The following is a 17,912-nucleotide window of genomic DNA, read 5'->3' on the forward strand; positions in this document are numbered from 1 at the left end:
TGCATGCTGGGAATACTTCAACTTATCCACTGGAATACAAGGTAAATGTTATCTTACCCTTTCCCATAATTGGCATAAGTGTGACGTCCTTAATGATGACACCAAGTTTCCTCATGTCCCTGCATGGGAGAGAAAAAATAAGAAATTATGATCCGAATATCAAAGTAAAAAGGAGTCAAAATTTCAATTATACCTAAATTGTTTCACCTTGAGTTTCAACAGTGGCCTATGTGGTACAGTAATGCATGTAATCATGCGCAACAATGTCCGAATCAACTGAATTTGTTTGTGGATATCTACAGTACATGTACCATAACCCAAAATAGAGGATGCAAAATCATGAAATACTCCTTTCATTGAATCACACTAATTGCAGTACTGGATCATCTTGCAGAAATCTTAAGTACATAATATATTATGTTATTATATTACGTAAATTTGAGAGAATTTCATCCAAATGGACTATGCCAGCTGTGAGCTGCCAGTCAGTGTTGACAAAATATTTTTTAGAGGATGCCAATTTCATAAAAATACACTTTTTCCTACAACTATGTACACAATAAATTTAGCAATATTTCCTGAAGTTAGGAAATTTCCTAAAAAAATTACATTTCTGCAGAGACACCTTTGTCCCCGACCTTCGCCAATTATGAAAACACTGGGATTCCCCAAGGATCAATTCTACGCCCCATACAGTAAATATGTAATTGTGTCTTTCAGGAAATGTATCTTACCATATGTACAAGCTTGCATTTGCTGTGACCACCATGAGGTACTGGTTATTACACCGTAATATACTGACTGCACTAGGTAACGCCATAGCCGGAAGCACTCGTCTACCACATAGGGTGTATACACTGACGGTCTGGTCTTCACAACTAACTGCAATCTGTTGTCTGAAACATGTCAAAATAGATGATAAATGGTGGGATTTAAGGACGTTTCTCTAAAATCGAAATATTGCCCTCATGATGGCAGTATTCAGCTTAGAAATGTAAACTGATTTACATGCAAGTTAAAATTTCCTACGCATACCTCACAATATTGCCAATTGCTAAAACATACTAAAATCAGTTTTGAAATTCACCCTGACCTTGCATTGTAAATAACTTCATACCATCATCTTGCAGGGAAGGGAAATCCCCAAATATTGACTGTGCATAGAAAGTAATGTTAATCTATGTCGGTAATCCACAGAGAAAATAAAAGTCTTGACCTCAATATGAATAAGGTATATCTCCTGGTAATTTTCATCTGATGAGGTGGTCATTTTTAAATCCATTCACCCACCTAAAAATAAGGACATAGGTTGAGGGATGCTACAAAGTTACAAAATAACTGCACATAATGAAAATATAACTCAATCATATTTGACTGGTTGACATTTTACATACACAACTGACTGAGTTTCTAATTACAGCCACAGCCAGTCATTTTGTGTGCATACAGTGTACACTATCTTCATAAACGCAGTCATAACAGTCATGAGAGCATGTCCAACAACTCTTGACCAATTATGAAAACAATGGGCTATTCCAGATCAAGTCCTTACACCCCCTTATAGAAGACATGGCCTTAATCATTCCACACAGGGAGTGTGAATTTCAAATGGGGTTACCTGAATGTATGACTCTGTTTGAAATCTACACCCCCTGTGTGGAAGATTAAGGTATTTCCTTCCATAGGGGGTATGCATTTCAATTGGAATAGTCCAATGATATTTATTTCTACTCACTTGTTCCCAACCAGGGCAAGTCCTTTGCTTGGCAGTATGGACTCCCAGCCTTTCTTTTCACACTTCAATTTAATTTCTACTCACTTGTTCCCAACCAGGGCAAGTCCTTTGCTTGGCAATATAGACTCCCAGCCTTTCTTTTCACACTTCAATTTGATTTCTACTCACTTGTTCCCAACCAGGGCAAGTCCTTTGCTTGGCAGTATGGACTCCCAGCCTTTCTTTTCACACTTCAATTTGATTTCTACTCACTTGTTCCCAACCAGGGCAAGTCCTTTGCTTGGCAATATAGACTCCCAGCCTTTCTTTTCACACTTCAATTTGATTTCTACTCACTTGTTCCCAACCAGGGCAAGTCCTTTGCTTGGCAGTATGGACTCCCAGCCTTTCTTTTCACACTTCAATTTGATTTCTACTCACTTGTTCCCAACCAGGGCAAGTCCTTTGCTTGGCAGTATAGACTCCCAGCCTTTCTTTTCACATTTCAATTTGATTTCTACTCACTTGTTCCCAACCAGGGCAAGTCCTTTGCTTGGCAGTATGGACTCCCAGCCTTTCTTTTCACACTTCAATTTAATTTCTACTCACTTGTTCCCAACCAGGGCAAGTCCTTTGCTTGGCAATATAGACTCCCAGCCTTTCTTTTCACACTTCAATTTAATTTCTACTCACTTGTTCCCAACCAGGGCAAGTCCTTTGCTTGGCAATATAGACTCCCAGCCTTTCTTTTCACACTTCAATTTAATTTCTACTCACTTGTTCCCAACCAGGTCAAGTCCTTTGCTTGGCAATATAGACTCCCAGCCTTTCTTTTCACACTTCAATTTAATTTCTACTCACTTGTTCCCAACCAGGGCAAGTCCTTTGCTTGGCAATATAGACTCCCAGCCTTTCTTTTCACACTTCAATTTGATTTCTACTCACTTGTTCCCAACCAGGGCAAGTCCTTTGCTTGGCAATATAGACTCCCAGCCTTTCTTTTCACACTTCAATTTGATTTCTACTCACTTGTTCCCAACCAGGGCAAGTCCTTTGCTTGGCAGTATGGACTCCCAGCCTTTCTTTTCACACTTCAATTTGATTTCTACTCACTTGTTCCCAACCAGGGCAAGTCCTTTGCTTGGCAGTATGGACTCCCAGCCTTTCTTTTCACACTTCAATTTGATTTCTACTCACTTGTTCCCAACCAGGCAAGTCCTTTGCTTGGCAGTATGGACTCCCAGCCTTTCTTTTCACATTTCAATTTGATTTCTACTCACTTGTTCCCAACCAGGGCAAGTCCTTTGCTTGGCAATATAGACTCCCAGCCTTTCTTTTCACACTTCAATTTGATTTCTACTCACTTGTTCCCAACCAGGGCAAGTCCTTTGCTTGGCAGTATGGACTCCCAGCCTTTCTTTTCACACTTCAATTTGATTTCTACTCACTTGTTCCCAACCAGGGCAAGTCCTTTGCTTGGCAGTATGGACTCCCAGCCTTTCTTTTCACACTTCAATTTGATTTCTACTCACTTGTTCCCAACCAGGGCAAGTCCTTTGCTTGGCAGTATGGACTCCCAGCCTTTCTTTTCACACTTCAATTTGATTTCTACTCACTTGTTCCCAACCAGGGCAAGTCCTTTGCTTGGCAGTATAGACTCCCAGCCTTTCTTTTCACACTTCAATTTGATTTCTACTCACTTGTTCCCAACCAGGGCAAGTCCTTTGCTTGGCAATATAGACTCCCAGCCTTTCTTTTCACACTTCAATTTGATTTCTACTCACTTGTTCCCAACCAGGGCAAGTCCTTTGCTTGGCAGTATAGACTCCCAGCCTTTCTTTTCACATTTCAATTTGGCCAGCGTAACTCCTGTAAAATTGGGAACAGATATATTCTATCAATTTAAATCTATTGTAACTATGGTTTAGAGGTTAATGACTGAGCATCAGTTGTTTTGAGGGTTGTGATATTCCGAGGTTCAAAGCACAATGTTTAGATATTTCGCAATACCCGAAAAATAACTGATGCTCAGTCACTTTTCACTTTTTAAATTCAATTTTCATCACATTTTCTTCTTTTAAATTTGAAAACACAATTTTAACTGTATCTTTCGTTTTCCCTGTCAAAAATCGAATAGCCTATGAAGGAAATACCGTCAGCGACCAATCACACTAGCGCGCAATCACACGATGTCCAAATACGGCAGCCAGCATTCGCGTAAATTGTTTGAATGCATAACATGTCATGCGGCACGGTCATTGTAAAGCTACGTCACGAGACATGGTCATTATACTTTTTCTATAACCTGTATTTGCGGCCGCATATTTAAAAGTTATTGTCTATTTGGGTATTCTAACTATCTCAGAAATTCTGCGAGAATCCATTCTCGCAAAGGTTCTCCTAAACTGTTTGCATGAATCTAAAAAGATTCTTGCAGATTTTTTGAACCTACGCACAAAGTAAATTCAGCAAATCTAAAGATTCTCAATAAAATGCTGTTGCTAGAATCAAAGTGATTCTCAAAAGGTGAAAAAATTCTGCCCCTGTCTTTTGTAACTCCCATGTAGATTTTATAGTTTTCTGGGCAATGCAAGTTGCACTGACCACACATTTAGAAATGGATCTCTGGTTTGGAACAAAGACTTGAATAAGTCTAGCTATTGCTTTATATACAAATTCATAATTAGACTTTGACAAGTCAACTTACCAGCATGTGAGACATTATTTTCCATCTCTACAAGCAGGTGTCCATCTTTAGCAGTGTTGCCTATTGATACCTGTATGGAGGCCGTCTTTGGTGGTTCTGGTACTGCAAGGTTTATGGCACTTACAACTTCCCTGGTTATGACATTCTGTGACAAGAAAGCAGAAGACGGAATATTACTAATTTAAATATCTCTTGTTTTTTTCAATGACCACCAAAACTGATTGAGAACCAATAATTTTGATACAGCCAGTAGGTGTGTTAGTCGTTTCTTGTTTCCTCAGACTTTCAGAATTTGGCGTGTTTTATGTATTACCACACACTCGTCCGCATGATTGGTCATTGTACATGTACTGTGTGCTGTTTCCGATTCATTAATTAGCTTAAATCAACATTATTCTATTCATAATGGACTATATTCAAGTTGAAATCCATACACCCCTGTGGATCTCCCACACAGGGAGTGTAGATTTTAAATGGAACCACCCATTCAGGTAACCCCACTTGAAATTCACACCCCTGCGAGGGATATTGAGGTCATATTTTCCATAGGGAGTGTATGGATTTCACCTGGAATATTCCAATGACAAGGGTTTGATGGAGCACATGACCTGACTCAGAACAAAGACGTACCACTTGAGACCAACATATATCACTTGATACAAGAAATATTTTCCACATAAAATTGACTCAAAATCACAAATTGCCCTTCCAAAACTGTGAAGGTTTATCATCATGAGCATGGCTAACATAATAATATTCATTGTTTAGAGACACAAGGCCACATAAAGGGGCTATTCAAATTGAAATCTATACATCCCCTATAAAGACATGACCTATGCATGATACAAGATGGTAAGCAGATTTTAAATCTACTTAAACTTAAATCTACGCATTTACCTTAGCCAATGCAGCAGGTGCCACCTGTCCCGACTTGGCAGCCGCAGCTGCCGCCGCAGCAGCAGCAGCAGCTGCTGCTGCAGCTGCAGCGGCTGACGCTGATGCCGCTGCTTTCTCCTTCTGCTTGTCTTTCTTTGCTCTCTTACTGAGCGAGGTTTCTGCAGTTGTGGAGACTTTCCTTTTGGTGGATGCATTGTTGAGAGGAGAGATATCTTTGGTTTTGGCACTGTCTTTGCTATAGAGGAAAATAGACAAAATGGTAACAAATATTAAATGATAATAAATGTAGTTTCTGGCAGAGCAGACCAGCATTTTTGTACATTCTGAGAGCGTGCCTAGTGTAAATACTGACTGGCTGATTCAATCGTCTGACAATCATAACAACAGACCAATAATCTGATTGGCTGAATACGCATCAAAACGTTGGTTGGCGTAGAGCAGCGCTTTTGAAGGGAACACAAAGCTCCACATATTTCGCTCATTAACAGGGCCATCACGTCAATCAGAGCAAAAGACTGGCATACTTCTCTGGAAGCAAGTGTAAGTTAGGACAAAATCTAAAGAAGAATGAAGCCATGTAAACATTACTACTGTCTAGTCCAACCACTTTTATCCACCCACTAGTGGCTGGATAAATGGAAACAATTTGGAATTTAATTATGTGTAATTCTGCATTGAATGTCCCAAGTGTAAAATTTGGGACAATATTCCAAACCTCCATACCTTACAAAACTACTTTCATTCCTATGGCTTCATCAATCTTTAGTTTATTCCTTTACTCTGTAACACTGCAAGTGGACTGAAAACAACAAGTAGAATTCCCACATATTTATAACAACCTTAATTCAGACGTCACCGGATCAGAGGATGGGAGGAATTTTAAGTGTGGGAAGCGTGTGGTCCAGCAATTCAGGTTCTTTAGTCTCACAATTTATGGCCCAGCTTGTTCTAATACTGATCACATATTTCTTATGACTTACCTAGGCCCTGCATCTACATCACTGCCAGAATTTTTGGTAGATTTTTCTGTAAATCTGCTGTCCAGTGCTGACATAGGCTGTTGAAGAAATAAGAGTAGATATTCTGTCAATGAGGGTACATTAAATAAGAAACTTTCATGCCAACTTTATTAGAGTTCTTACTGAATTGGGAACTAAAGCATCAATTTTATCTGGTATTGGTGGTTCCTAGTTTGTCACTGCTGCATTTTGTTTTCACAATTAGAACTGTTAGAAAATGTTATGGAAAAATTGCACCAATTTACCATCTTTTTCCATTGAAAATTGTGAAAATAGGGAAGTGATGATATCTAACTTGATTACTAAGTTAATAGTAGTTCTACAAGTATGCAATTGGTTATACCAGTATCATTGCAGTCAAGACCCTGTGTGAGTGGTCAAGTTTTCATCAGACATGTCTCTGATTTGGTTGAGCTTTCATCAGACACGTCTCTGATTTGGTCGAGCTTTCATCAGAGTTGTCTCTGATTTGGTCGAGCTTTCGTCAGACGTGTCTCTGACTTGGTCAAGTTTTCATCAGATGTGTCTCTGACTTGGTCAAGTTTTCGTCAGATGTGTCTCCGCTTGGTCGAGTTTTCGTCAGATGTGTCTCAGGCTAAGACAGAGACACATCTGACGAAAACTCTACCACTCAGCCCGGCTGCACCATTACTGGTATAACCAATGTCGTACTCGTAGAAATACTATAACTTACTTATGAATTCCCATTGAGAAAGCCTAACTTTATTTTTTTTAAGTTCTTCTCAAAATCAAGACAGCAATTTTGTAGTTAACATTTGACATACTAAACATGAGCACTGATGCATACCTGAATATTGGCTGGAATGGTTCCTGATGTCTTCATAACTCCTTTGTCCGAATCCTGTTTCTCCTTCTTCACCATCACCTTGGTATCATCCACACCACTCTTAGACTGCTCACCAAACAGATTTTGAACGGAGCCATTGAACGGTCTGGGTGGTCCACTGCAATGAGAAATGGAAAACTATTAGGTCAACAATTTTTTTTAGTTTGTCTCAAAGCTGAAGAAGCAAAGCATGGGTACACACATGCAACTTCCATTTGAGAGTGCAGATGCAAAACGTGATATATGCCACTTTTAACCTTTTTAAGATCATAAAGCCACCAACATGCTTATAAGGCCAATGAAAGTCAATTCCTAGTTTTCTGTTACACAATTTTTCATGACTGTGTAGGAGACCATTTCATTTTTTGTTATTCGTTATTTCATACCATTTCATTATTGCATCTGTTACAGGTGTAAACCAATAACTACCCATGTATACATGTGATAAATCACAGTTTGTAGTTTACAGATGTAATTTACAACCACATGAAGGTGATTGTCAAACTATACTCAAAAAGTTACACAATTTTTTTATGGGATGAAATCAGAGCAGATCAAAAAGTGCGGGACAGAGAAGTGAGTAGGTATTCATTATTAATTCATTATTAGCCATATACCATGCTCCTACTGCAAAGAAAATCCCTGAAAATCAACAGAAAGAGATTTATGAAATATTTAAAACCACAATTACTTTTTGGTATGTTAAAATTTGTTAGAAATCAACATTTTATTCAAAATAATGAAATATTTGGCCAGCAATTAGTTTTGACCGGAGTAGGGTAACAGGAAGCAAGGAATCGACTTTCATTAGCCTAATGCTAGCTTTAAATTGACACCCTACTTCAAAGGTTATTTTGAAAAGATGATAAAAAGTAGCACACTATCAGAAACTTGAGTGTAACTAATTCTTGCCATTATGACAGATGAGGCAACTTGTCTAATATAATTGTCGATGGCCAAGTACCCAATTCAAGCCTGCAATGAAACCTTAAAAATAAATTAATACCATTTCAAAGTTAATAACTGCACGTCACTAGCTCATGGAAAGCATTGTCTAAACATTTTGCTTTTGAAACTGAGGAATATCCAGAGGAGCAATATTCCGTGGTCCCAAGCAAAATTGTTTAGATTTTTCACAAATCTCGACATATTACTGATGCAAAGTTACTAACCACAAAATAAGATTTTATTTTCTGAAACTTGTAAAAATAAACAATTTTAATCATAACTTACATTTTGCCTTTCAAGTAAAATGCATTATCTACATTAAACAAATACCACACCAGATTTTTTTAACCTTTCCAAAGTAAAACAAAGTATCCACTTCTCATTAACAAAGTTAAGATACTTAGAGACTTTCTGGGTTGACGACTGGGAAACTGTTAAGAAAGTTATGAAGAGAAGGGGCAGTCAAAAAAGTGGTGAATTTTGTAACCAGATTCTGGTTCCATTGAGACAGCGCAGTTGTGTCCAAATTGACAGAGTTTGCTATATTTATTGAACATGTATTTTTAGAACTTCAGAGGGCATCTTGTCACAACAGCGCGGTACAATGAGCGTTGAAGTAAGACTTACCTAATACTCGCCCTAGGTGCAATATACAACGGTGTGATTCTTCTCCTTCCATCCGGTGTTCTCGTTTCAATCTGTTTGCTTTTTACATCCTAGAAAATAAAAGAAAATTATTATCTTATAATACAATTTAGAAAATGGTAGTAAATTTATGCAAATTGTTTTTGATAAATTAGCATATAATCGATAATGATCCTAGTGTTTTTCCTGCTTGTAATTATAACACATACACAAACACACCCCTGTGTATTTGCCGGCAAATGGACTAGACAAGCACGGACATGTATTTTCTGCACCTAACCGGGGACTCTTTCCAGTTTTACACAAATTATTTTAAATTTTTTCATGTTGTTTCCTTACATTGAGGCCTACCATTAAATCAATATGTTTCCAAATTTTGAGTTGTATTGTTCGAGCAGTTTTTATAAAAGCAAAAACATGCATAACAATGCCCATACGATAGGACATACTTCTGGTTGTGGTTACCACATTTCCCCAAATTTTTTATCAGACCATCTAAACTAAACACATCTTACTGGGGTAATGAGTAACAAATGAACTTTCTTTTGATTCCAAAATCTCTGTTTGATGAAGAAAAATGGGGTTTGAGGGTGTCGATTGGGTTACACCCCTTTAATGGCACAAATTGGACTAGGATATTCCAGTTTAAATCCATATACCCCTTATGGAAGACATGATCATAATCTCTAACACAGGGGGTGTAGATTTCAAATAGAGTCGCCCATTCAGGTAACCCCATTTGAAATTCACACTCCCCATGTGGAAGATTAAGGTCTTATCTTCCATACGGAGTACATGGATTTAAACTGCAATAGCCCATTGCTACATACCACCGGCTGTCCTTCCACAATGATAGAGGTATCTATGTCTTTCTTCGGTGTAGAAAACTGCTTGCTGATTTTAGTTGCTTGCACCTCCTGCTGTTGTTTATGTTGTTGTTGTAACTTCAGCATGTCAGGGTTCTCAATGATGGTGTTACTTAACGTTGCTTCCGTGTTGGTCGACAGCACCGTTTTGCCGTAGATCTTCTCATGCAAACGTTTCTGTTTTGAGAGAAATAAAATTGAGAATTATACAGCAGGTAGAAATTTGAATTTGTTGGATTTTATTTTTTTAAACAAAGAAACAAAAAAAACCCCATTTACTTGAAATAACCAGACGATTACACAGAAATGTGAATTTCAATTCTGAAAAGGACTCTTCTTCATCTTCATCAATCAGGTTATTCCAGTTTAAATCTATATGCCCCCTATGAAAGACAAGACCTTTAATCTTCCACACAGGGAGTGTAGATTTTAAATGGTGTCACCGATTCAGATAACTCCATTTGAAACTCACACTCCCTGTGTGGAAGATTAAGGTCATGTCTTCCATAGGGGGTATATGGATTTCAACTAGAATAGCCCATAAGGTATATTGCTGATAGCAATTATTAGCTAAACATGATGCATACTGGGAATGAAAAGGGCTCAAAAGTTATCGAATTCATCACCCGTGACAGCCAATTTGAGCCCTTTTCACCCCCATCATGTATCACTTTTGCCTATCAATTGCTATCAGCACTATACCTTATTGAGTTGGCAAGATACTGGATATGTCATACTAACTTGTACTGATTGAGGATGAGCTTAGTTTTGGAATAATTAATCACATTTCTTAAAGGGTGTGCTGTTGGTACAAAAGTACACATTTAAAAACTGAGATTAATTTTTCCAAAACTAAACTGCTGATGACTATGTTGGATGCTAAGACATCAGTGATGGTGGAGATGAAGAGGGAATCCCTTGCTTTGTGGCAAACTTCACAGAATTTCTGGTTATAACCTCTGGAAACCCTTGTTTCAGGCTGAACATATTGGTTAAATGGTATGTCAACTAGGCATTTGGTTCCTCAAAAGTTGATCGGGTTGAACACTGGGTGCAGGGTACTAGCATGATCCAACAAATTTCAGCCTTTTCAATTAAATTCTGTGAAATCAGTCCAAATTATAAGAACATGTTATGAAATTAACCCATGACAGGCCTTGAAATAAAGCAGGCTCTCATGCAAAGTGACCTCAAAAATATGTGAGGGTCCCTGATTTATTATAGGTTCTTCTTGGAGGGCCCTCAACCCTTTGTAGTTGTACGCAAAACTGCAAAACTAACCCTAACCCTGTAAAAACTGCAAAACGTCATAAGAGAGACCTTGCCTTTGAGGGCCCTCAAAATTTTCTAGGCCTGATACATCAACACATCTTTTTACCTTTTCTTCATTTGAGAGAGGTGTTCCAATTTCTTGCGTCTTGAGTTGGAAGTAGCACACTGTACCGTCCCAGGAACAACCCAGCAGGTCGTGTCCATTGTGACTCCTGAAATCACAACAATGGAGTAAATTAACATTTCAGGTGTAAAAGGAGATCTATCCAAGTTGCTTTGTGTAAAGTAGCTATCAATTTTGTTTTACAGGAAATATGATGTTTATAACACTTCAAAATCTATATCACCACTCCAAATAATGCCCTGCAGTGCACGATTTGTTCCACTCCAATCATGGCATTCCCCAAATAATACCAACCCGACCCAACCCGTTCCCAAAAATTTTGAAACAAGCTTATCTGATTTGGACCAATTTTTTTTTTTTGCACAGTCGATCCGAACTTCTGTTACCCTCATTTCAATCCGTTCTAGCTTTTTCAAATCTGATCCGAAATTTTAAATCCGATCCGATCAATGTTAAATGACTTACTTTTTCCTTTAAAACATAAAGGCACACAATGCCATGGATGATTTGTTAGAGATCCTTTAAGAATATGAAAGAATCTTGACATCCCATACAACGCATGGGACTTTGACCATCGGTGAGGGATTTGTTCTTATTAATAATATCCGAGCAAGAATTGATCATCATTGATATCTTTTTTGTGTATCTTCTCATACTAACTTTTATATGGTGATACAATCACAATCGTCCACTGGATACTCACCATGAGAGGTCCATGACGGAATTAGTGAATAGGTCATGAATAACAACTAATGGTCTCTTTAGAGCTGTAAGCTGTAAAGATGAAGAGAAACATATTATCAACATGTATTATTACACTTCTGTTACAATTAACTTATTTAGGGAATCACTCAACCACATTTGCATGTCAATCAGGGGGAGGAAACAATTGGGCTATTCCAGTTGATATCCATACACCATCAAAGTAAGACATACCCTTAACCTCCCACACAAAGGGTGTACACTTCAAATGGAATCACCCATTCAGGTAACCCATTCCTAAGGCATACTCCCTACGTGGAAGATTGAGGTAATGTCTTTCATAGGGGCTGAATGGATTTCATATAAACATCTCAAAAAAAGTAACTAACCCCCTTAAATAATGACCATTATTCAAAAACGGGTGATTGCATTACAAATCTGTAAAATGCATTGCAAGTAGAATTTATTTCTGCACATTTTGACACCTGATTTGTAGCAATTGACTAAATATTGACGTCACAGCATACATTTAAATAAATGTAGCCCAAGATTTTAAAGTTGCAGTAAATTCTATTGATTTTGCATTCAGTGTAATGGAAGGAAATCTGTGTAATGATATCTGCATGTTTTTGTATTGTAAAAATTTGTATGTAAGTGCAACTTTCAAATCTGGACCTCACTACATTAAATTGACCAGTGCTTTATTGTTTTCTGGGCTATCGTATCAAATGAGGTGTCAAAATGCGCAGAAATAAATTCTGCTTCCACGCATTTTACAGATTTGTAATACAATAGCCCCTTTTTTAATAATGGCCATTATTTAAGGTGGGTTAGTTACTTTATTTGAGATGTTTATATAGCAAATTTTGCAGACAATAATAAATTACGAGGAATTGTGCAACTATAATGTTTTGCAGTGTCCTTTTTAAGCGTTAGTCCACACGTGTGCATAGGACCTTGTGCACAGTAAAATGCGCTGGGCGGTAAATACTTAATTTGTAAAAGGAATTGGGCAAAACATTATAAATAAGAGTTAAATAGCGAAGAAAAGTTTATAGTATACAAATTCAATGCCAAATTGTAGCATGATATTCGGCTATTCCAGTTGAAATCCATTCACTATCTATGGAAAACATGACCTCAATCTTTCACACAGTAGCTTCCATTCACATAACTCCATTTGAAATCTACACCCCCTGTGTGGAAGATTAAGCAGGCCTGTGAAATGGCTTTTTTAAAAAAGCGGAAAATTTACCAACCAGTGGGTTTCGAAAAAAATCAGAAAATTTACGTACCAAACTACAGTACAAATTCAATGCTATTCCGCGCGTATTTCACCAGCAATAAATTGAAGATTATAAGCTTCCATTTCATGGCCTAAATGTGAGTGTCGCTTCGACAAAATTACATTTTATGGTAGCCATGATGTATCTTCTCTTAATTCCATATGATTTTTATGAAATCAAATGTGAAACTTCCGATGGATGGTTCAGATTCAAAATCACTTACGAACAATCACATATTTCGTATTTCCCCACAGGTACCACAACGACATTTTTAACTCATTCCGATGGGCGCAGTTCCCAAACAAACATATTACACAATGAGTAAGAACGAGGAATCAAAGAATATTGTGATGATGTTATATATGACCTGCGTTTCATGACCGGGGTATGGGCCGGGTTCATGACCTTTCAAGCATCGTTAATCTCATTTCCCAGTCGTTTTTATTGCGACACACATGTAATGCTATCAGAAGTACACAGACACACTTTTGATTTTAGAAAAGCGGAAATTGAAATCGGTCAGAAAAATGAAAAAAAAAGCGGATTTCCGCTCTGTAGCGGAGATTTCACAGGCCTGAAATTAAGGTCATGTATTCCATAGAGGGTGTACAGATTTCAACTAGACTAACGCCCCTATGTTGAATTACAACTTACCCAAATTGACACCGCTTTATCTCTGCTGCCGATAGCACAACAACTGTAATGTTGAGGCTGAAAAAGACACACAAAAAATCCACCCAAATTATACTCCAATATAGGAATCAATGCTTTAGATTTTGAACATTTTGCTACTCTTCATTAAAAGGAGTATTTTGTGATTCTATCATCCTCTTTTTAAGGTATGTTTCAGTAGATATCCATGAAAAACAAGTTTATTTCCAAAATTTTTGTTGATTCTGATTTTGCATTTGCAAGTTATATGCATGATTATGTATATTACACTGCTCCATAGGTCATTTACATATTAACCCCAGTGCTCGATTTACTATGTGCACACATGCACATGTAACATTGATTGCCTCTGAACATGTGAAATTTCCTCTGTACTTTCAGCTTTCTTTAAAAGGAATAAACCTCATTTGTACATGTAGATGTTATTTTCTGAATCCACCCCTGATTTATTCCCAAAATAAAATTTTTCCGAAATCTTGCCATATACTCCTGTCATACTCAGGTGTGCCCAGATGGGAGTATATTTAATAATAACATGATTCAAAGCATCCCTTTTTAAATCATTTTGTAAAAAATGGTAAACACTTACCTTACTTGACCCCTTCTTGATAGTTTTTGAAAATATATTCTGGTTGAATCTCTGTAAAGAAAAGAAATAAACATACATAATTACATGCAAGTGAAATTTGTTGGAAGCAATTTTGGGTAGTGACAGGCAGGGTATTAGCTAGCCATCCGTCCACCCGTCATTTTGGATAGGCAGGCAAAATTAATGCTTGTGATTATACTAAATTCTAAAAATAATGCTTGAATAAGTTCTGTGAACTCAAAACAAGACCAGACTAATAAATCAAGGTTACTGCAATAGCTACTAGTACGGTATTTGAACTGACTGAACCCCCAGAAGGGGCAGAGATCTGGATTATTTTTTCAGGGTTAAAATCTGACAAGCTGTTTTGGTGAAAATTACAGGCAGTTGTCAAATCCTAGCTAAGAGCTCTAAGACTCTGGTGACAGGGGTCAGTGATGGTGAGGACCCAACGATTTATGTAGCACAAATTTCTGCACCACCTTTCTCTGCGTAATTTGATTTTGGCTGTGTGAGAGCCAGCACCTCTGCATATTGTTGATTGAATGCAAGGTCGCAAGTGCATAGAATTGACACGGCTCTTACAACCTTCAACTTCACTGTAATGACAGATGCATGCACAGGAGATGGCTTTAAGGACTCAAGACCCCAGGTTAAATCTATGCCCAATGTGTGGAAAGTCAGCCTACTTTATGCATATTTCAGCTACATAGCCCTTGTGGTTGTTCTCGCATCTGGGGCTTGATGTGCACGTCCCTGTATAATCATCATCAGGGATTATATGTAAGGGTATGCTTACAATGGCATTTTTATAGATACTTGTGTTCAACCACATAACAATTTATTTGTTCCTTACCACACATGTGACAGCCTTTCTGTGACCAACAAAGTCCATATTTGACTTCCACCCATCCCTCTCAATAATCTGAGCCGTAGGTCCGCGGTTGTTCATGGCGTGAGCGGACACTATATAGTGACCATCAGGTGACCAGCTGAGTCTTAGTACATGCGTTGTACCACCACACTGAAAGCAAACAATCACACAAATAAACAAAAGTATGAGTCATGCTAATCTGAACAGTGGGCCCAAGGTTGTTCATGGCATCCGTTTGTTGTATCACCATATTAAAAACAAACATACACATAAACAAACACAATTTTTTATATGAGTCACACTAATTCAGTCAATATATTACCCAATGATTTCAAGAAAGATAGACAAATGAGTATTATTTTGAATTGATAAGCGTGCTTGCTGGCAGACTATTAAGCAAATTATTAAAAATATCCAGCAGAAAAAATATCCATTGATTTTATAGCAACTCGGACAAGATAGGCATATTTGTATGTCTTGTGTAAGAGATGGTTGTTTACATTTACAGGTCAAAATTACCTAGAGATTACACTACACTGCAAACAACATCACATTGTTTTTTCCCCCAACATACTATCAAAATTTCAACAACAAAATGTTTCTCAACTTTGACCTTCATGTTCTTCTTAGGGATGGAGGGAGGCTTTTAGCCAACTGGTTATGGAAATTGGTTATATAAAATCAAGATGACAAATACCTCTGTAAATGGATCAAATATCCCAACTTCTTCTTTCCAGTCCAAAGTTCGCCATACTCGTAGACTTTTGTCATCAGCCTAGATGAAATAAGAAACACACAATTCCTTTCAAGCATAGGATAGCATATCGAGACAACAAAGTGCGTAGGTGTAGAGGTGGGGGTGTACAGGGGTGTGTGTGTGCATGTATCTCCAGTTGGCAGCTAGATAGTAAAAACTAATTATGTTTTGAAGATTTACTTTTATAATTTAAGCATACTGCTAACTGTCCGGCGCATATTATTTTGCTCGCATAAATATGCAAGGGTTAAATCTTAAAAAGGACCTTGCAAAAGATAATAGGGCACTGTTGCCAGTGTTTACATGTACAGGGTGTGTAGGTGTTTGCCAGCAAACGAGGACACACACGCACACTTCACATTCAAACCGTAGACCATTCTGCAATGGGGGACTGTCCAGTGCTGTACGGTGCAAAACCTGATTGAGGAGCCAATGGCTCCTAACTTTATAAATTTAGGCGCCCAAATTTTGCTCCCAGGTAAAAAATCTGAGGTGCCAACTGAACAGCCATGTGCGTTGAATGTTCATAGCTGCTGTACTCAATCTACATATTCCCATTGAACTCCATACAGCATGTAGCCTACAGTGTAGGCCTATATGTTTTCCAGGAAGTCCCCATTGAGACATGATAAATGCATATATTCATAGCATACATTCATAGTGATTCATACTCTTGAATGCTACATTACATACATGCTTTGCATTTGCTGGCGATTAAAAGCTTCAATAGTTGGTCGCCATTGGCGCCAGGGATTGAATATTTAGTCGCCATTAGAAAAAATCTAGTCGCACCGTACAGCACTGGGACTGTCCTCGGTTTCTGGAGGTCTGCAATCGACCGCAAATGCATGTATAATGTATATTTTGTGAAATACGACCTCTATCGGTATATTAGATATAACGTCTGTAGTTGCTACAGTAGGTTACATTTCATACACACAAAAATACACAAACAAAATGGCGGAAACATCCTTGGTATGTCGATTGAGTACAGATTCAGATGGCCGTGCTTGCATAGTCCTCAACAGCGTCCATGTTTGGAGGCGATTACACATGGAGATGTGTAGGGGTGTGTATGCTTTACTGCAATGTGATGCTGCTTTCAGAGTGTCATGCTGCTTACCACTTTGATGTCAAATTTTCAGTCACCACTCACAGCACTGTCCGTCCAGCAAGACCAGCTGCAAGCAGCATAATTGTCGAAACATTCATCACTCCACAAACATTCATCACTCCACAAATATTGATCACTCCACCACTTTACCCAAAGCGGTAAATCATTGGGAGTTGACTTATTCTGTACGTAACAAGATACAACTCTTGACCAATGAGAAAAAAGCAACAACACTGGTTTTCGGACTCATGGCGCTATGACACTATGAAACCAGCAAAAGTACATGTATGCGCATGTCAGTGTATGCAATATTTACCTGTGAGGCCAGATATTTGCCCACTGGGTCCCAAGTAACTCCTTTCACTAACCCAGGATGACCTGACAACACTTTTATCACTATGAAACCAACATATTTACATGTGTATGTCAGTGAGTGTATGTAATATTTACCTGTGAGGCCAGATATTTGCCCACTGGGTCCCAAGTAACTCCTTTCACTAACCCAGAATGACCAGACAACACTTTTATCACCTCTGTCGAAATAAAAACAAACAAAAGAACAATACAATAAAATAAGTAATAATCACAGAAATGAAACCAGAGAACCAGGACTCAGCCACCACCTTGATATACGCATGTCGCAAACACTGGGGTGTTCCTGTTTTGCTCACAATGCCCCTTAAACTAATCGGTGCTTGTGCGCGATACTAGGCATTTTTTTCTTTTAACTGACTACGCTCCTGCACATGACGGTATAGACGAATCTGAAGAGCCATATTCCTACACCTCTCTGGCGGCCATAGCTGGGCGGGGGCCATGCATCCAATTTACACAACACCAGCATCATAGACGTGCAGCGTTTACCGCTCCCGTGACGCA

General features: G+C 38.2%; 1 protein-coding gene across 1 annotated transcript in view; it reads right to left on the bottom strand.

Moving 5' to 3' along the window:
* Positions 1-17,912, bottom strand: part of LOC140146815 (protein HIRA-like) — a 51,616-nt gene that overhangs the window by 6,793 nt on the left and 26,911 nt on the right. The window contains exons 7-22 of the mRNA XM_072168693.1: positions 17,484-17,566; positions 15,860-15,937; positions 15,145-15,312; positions 14,289-14,339; positions 13,682-13,738; positions 11,743-11,813; positions 11,022-11,127; positions 9,608-9,820; positions 8,760-8,848; positions 7,146-7,302; positions 6,299-6,375; positions 5,319-5,553; positions 4,422-4,566; positions 3,499-3,583; positions 735-896; positions 58-119 (exon numbers count right to left, since the gene is read on the bottom strand). Coding sequence (XP_072024794.1) covers positions 58-119; positions 735-896; positions 3,499-3,583; positions 4,422-4,566; positions 5,319-5,553; positions 6,299-6,375; positions 7,146-7,302; positions 8,760-8,848; positions 9,608-9,820; positions 11,022-11,127; positions 11,743-11,813; positions 13,682-13,738; positions 14,289-14,339; positions 15,145-15,312; positions 15,860-15,937; positions 17,484-17,566 — 1,839 coding nt within the window. The remainder of the gene's footprint in view (positions 1-57; positions 120-734; positions 897-3,498; positions 3,584-4,421; positions 4,567-5,318; positions 5,554-6,298; positions 6,376-7,145; positions 7,303-8,759; positions 8,849-9,607; positions 9,821-11,021; positions 11,128-11,742; positions 11,814-13,681; positions 13,739-14,288; positions 14,340-15,144; positions 15,313-15,859; positions 15,938-17,483; positions 17,567-17,912) is intronic.

Source organism: Amphiura filiformis, chromosome 2 (assembly GCF_039555335.1).
Source record: "Amphiura filiformis chromosome 2, Afil_fr2py, whole genome shotgun sequence".
Lineage (NCBI taxonomy): Eukaryota > Metazoa > Echinodermata > Ophiuroidea > Amphilepidida > Amphiuridae > Amphiura > Amphiura filiformis.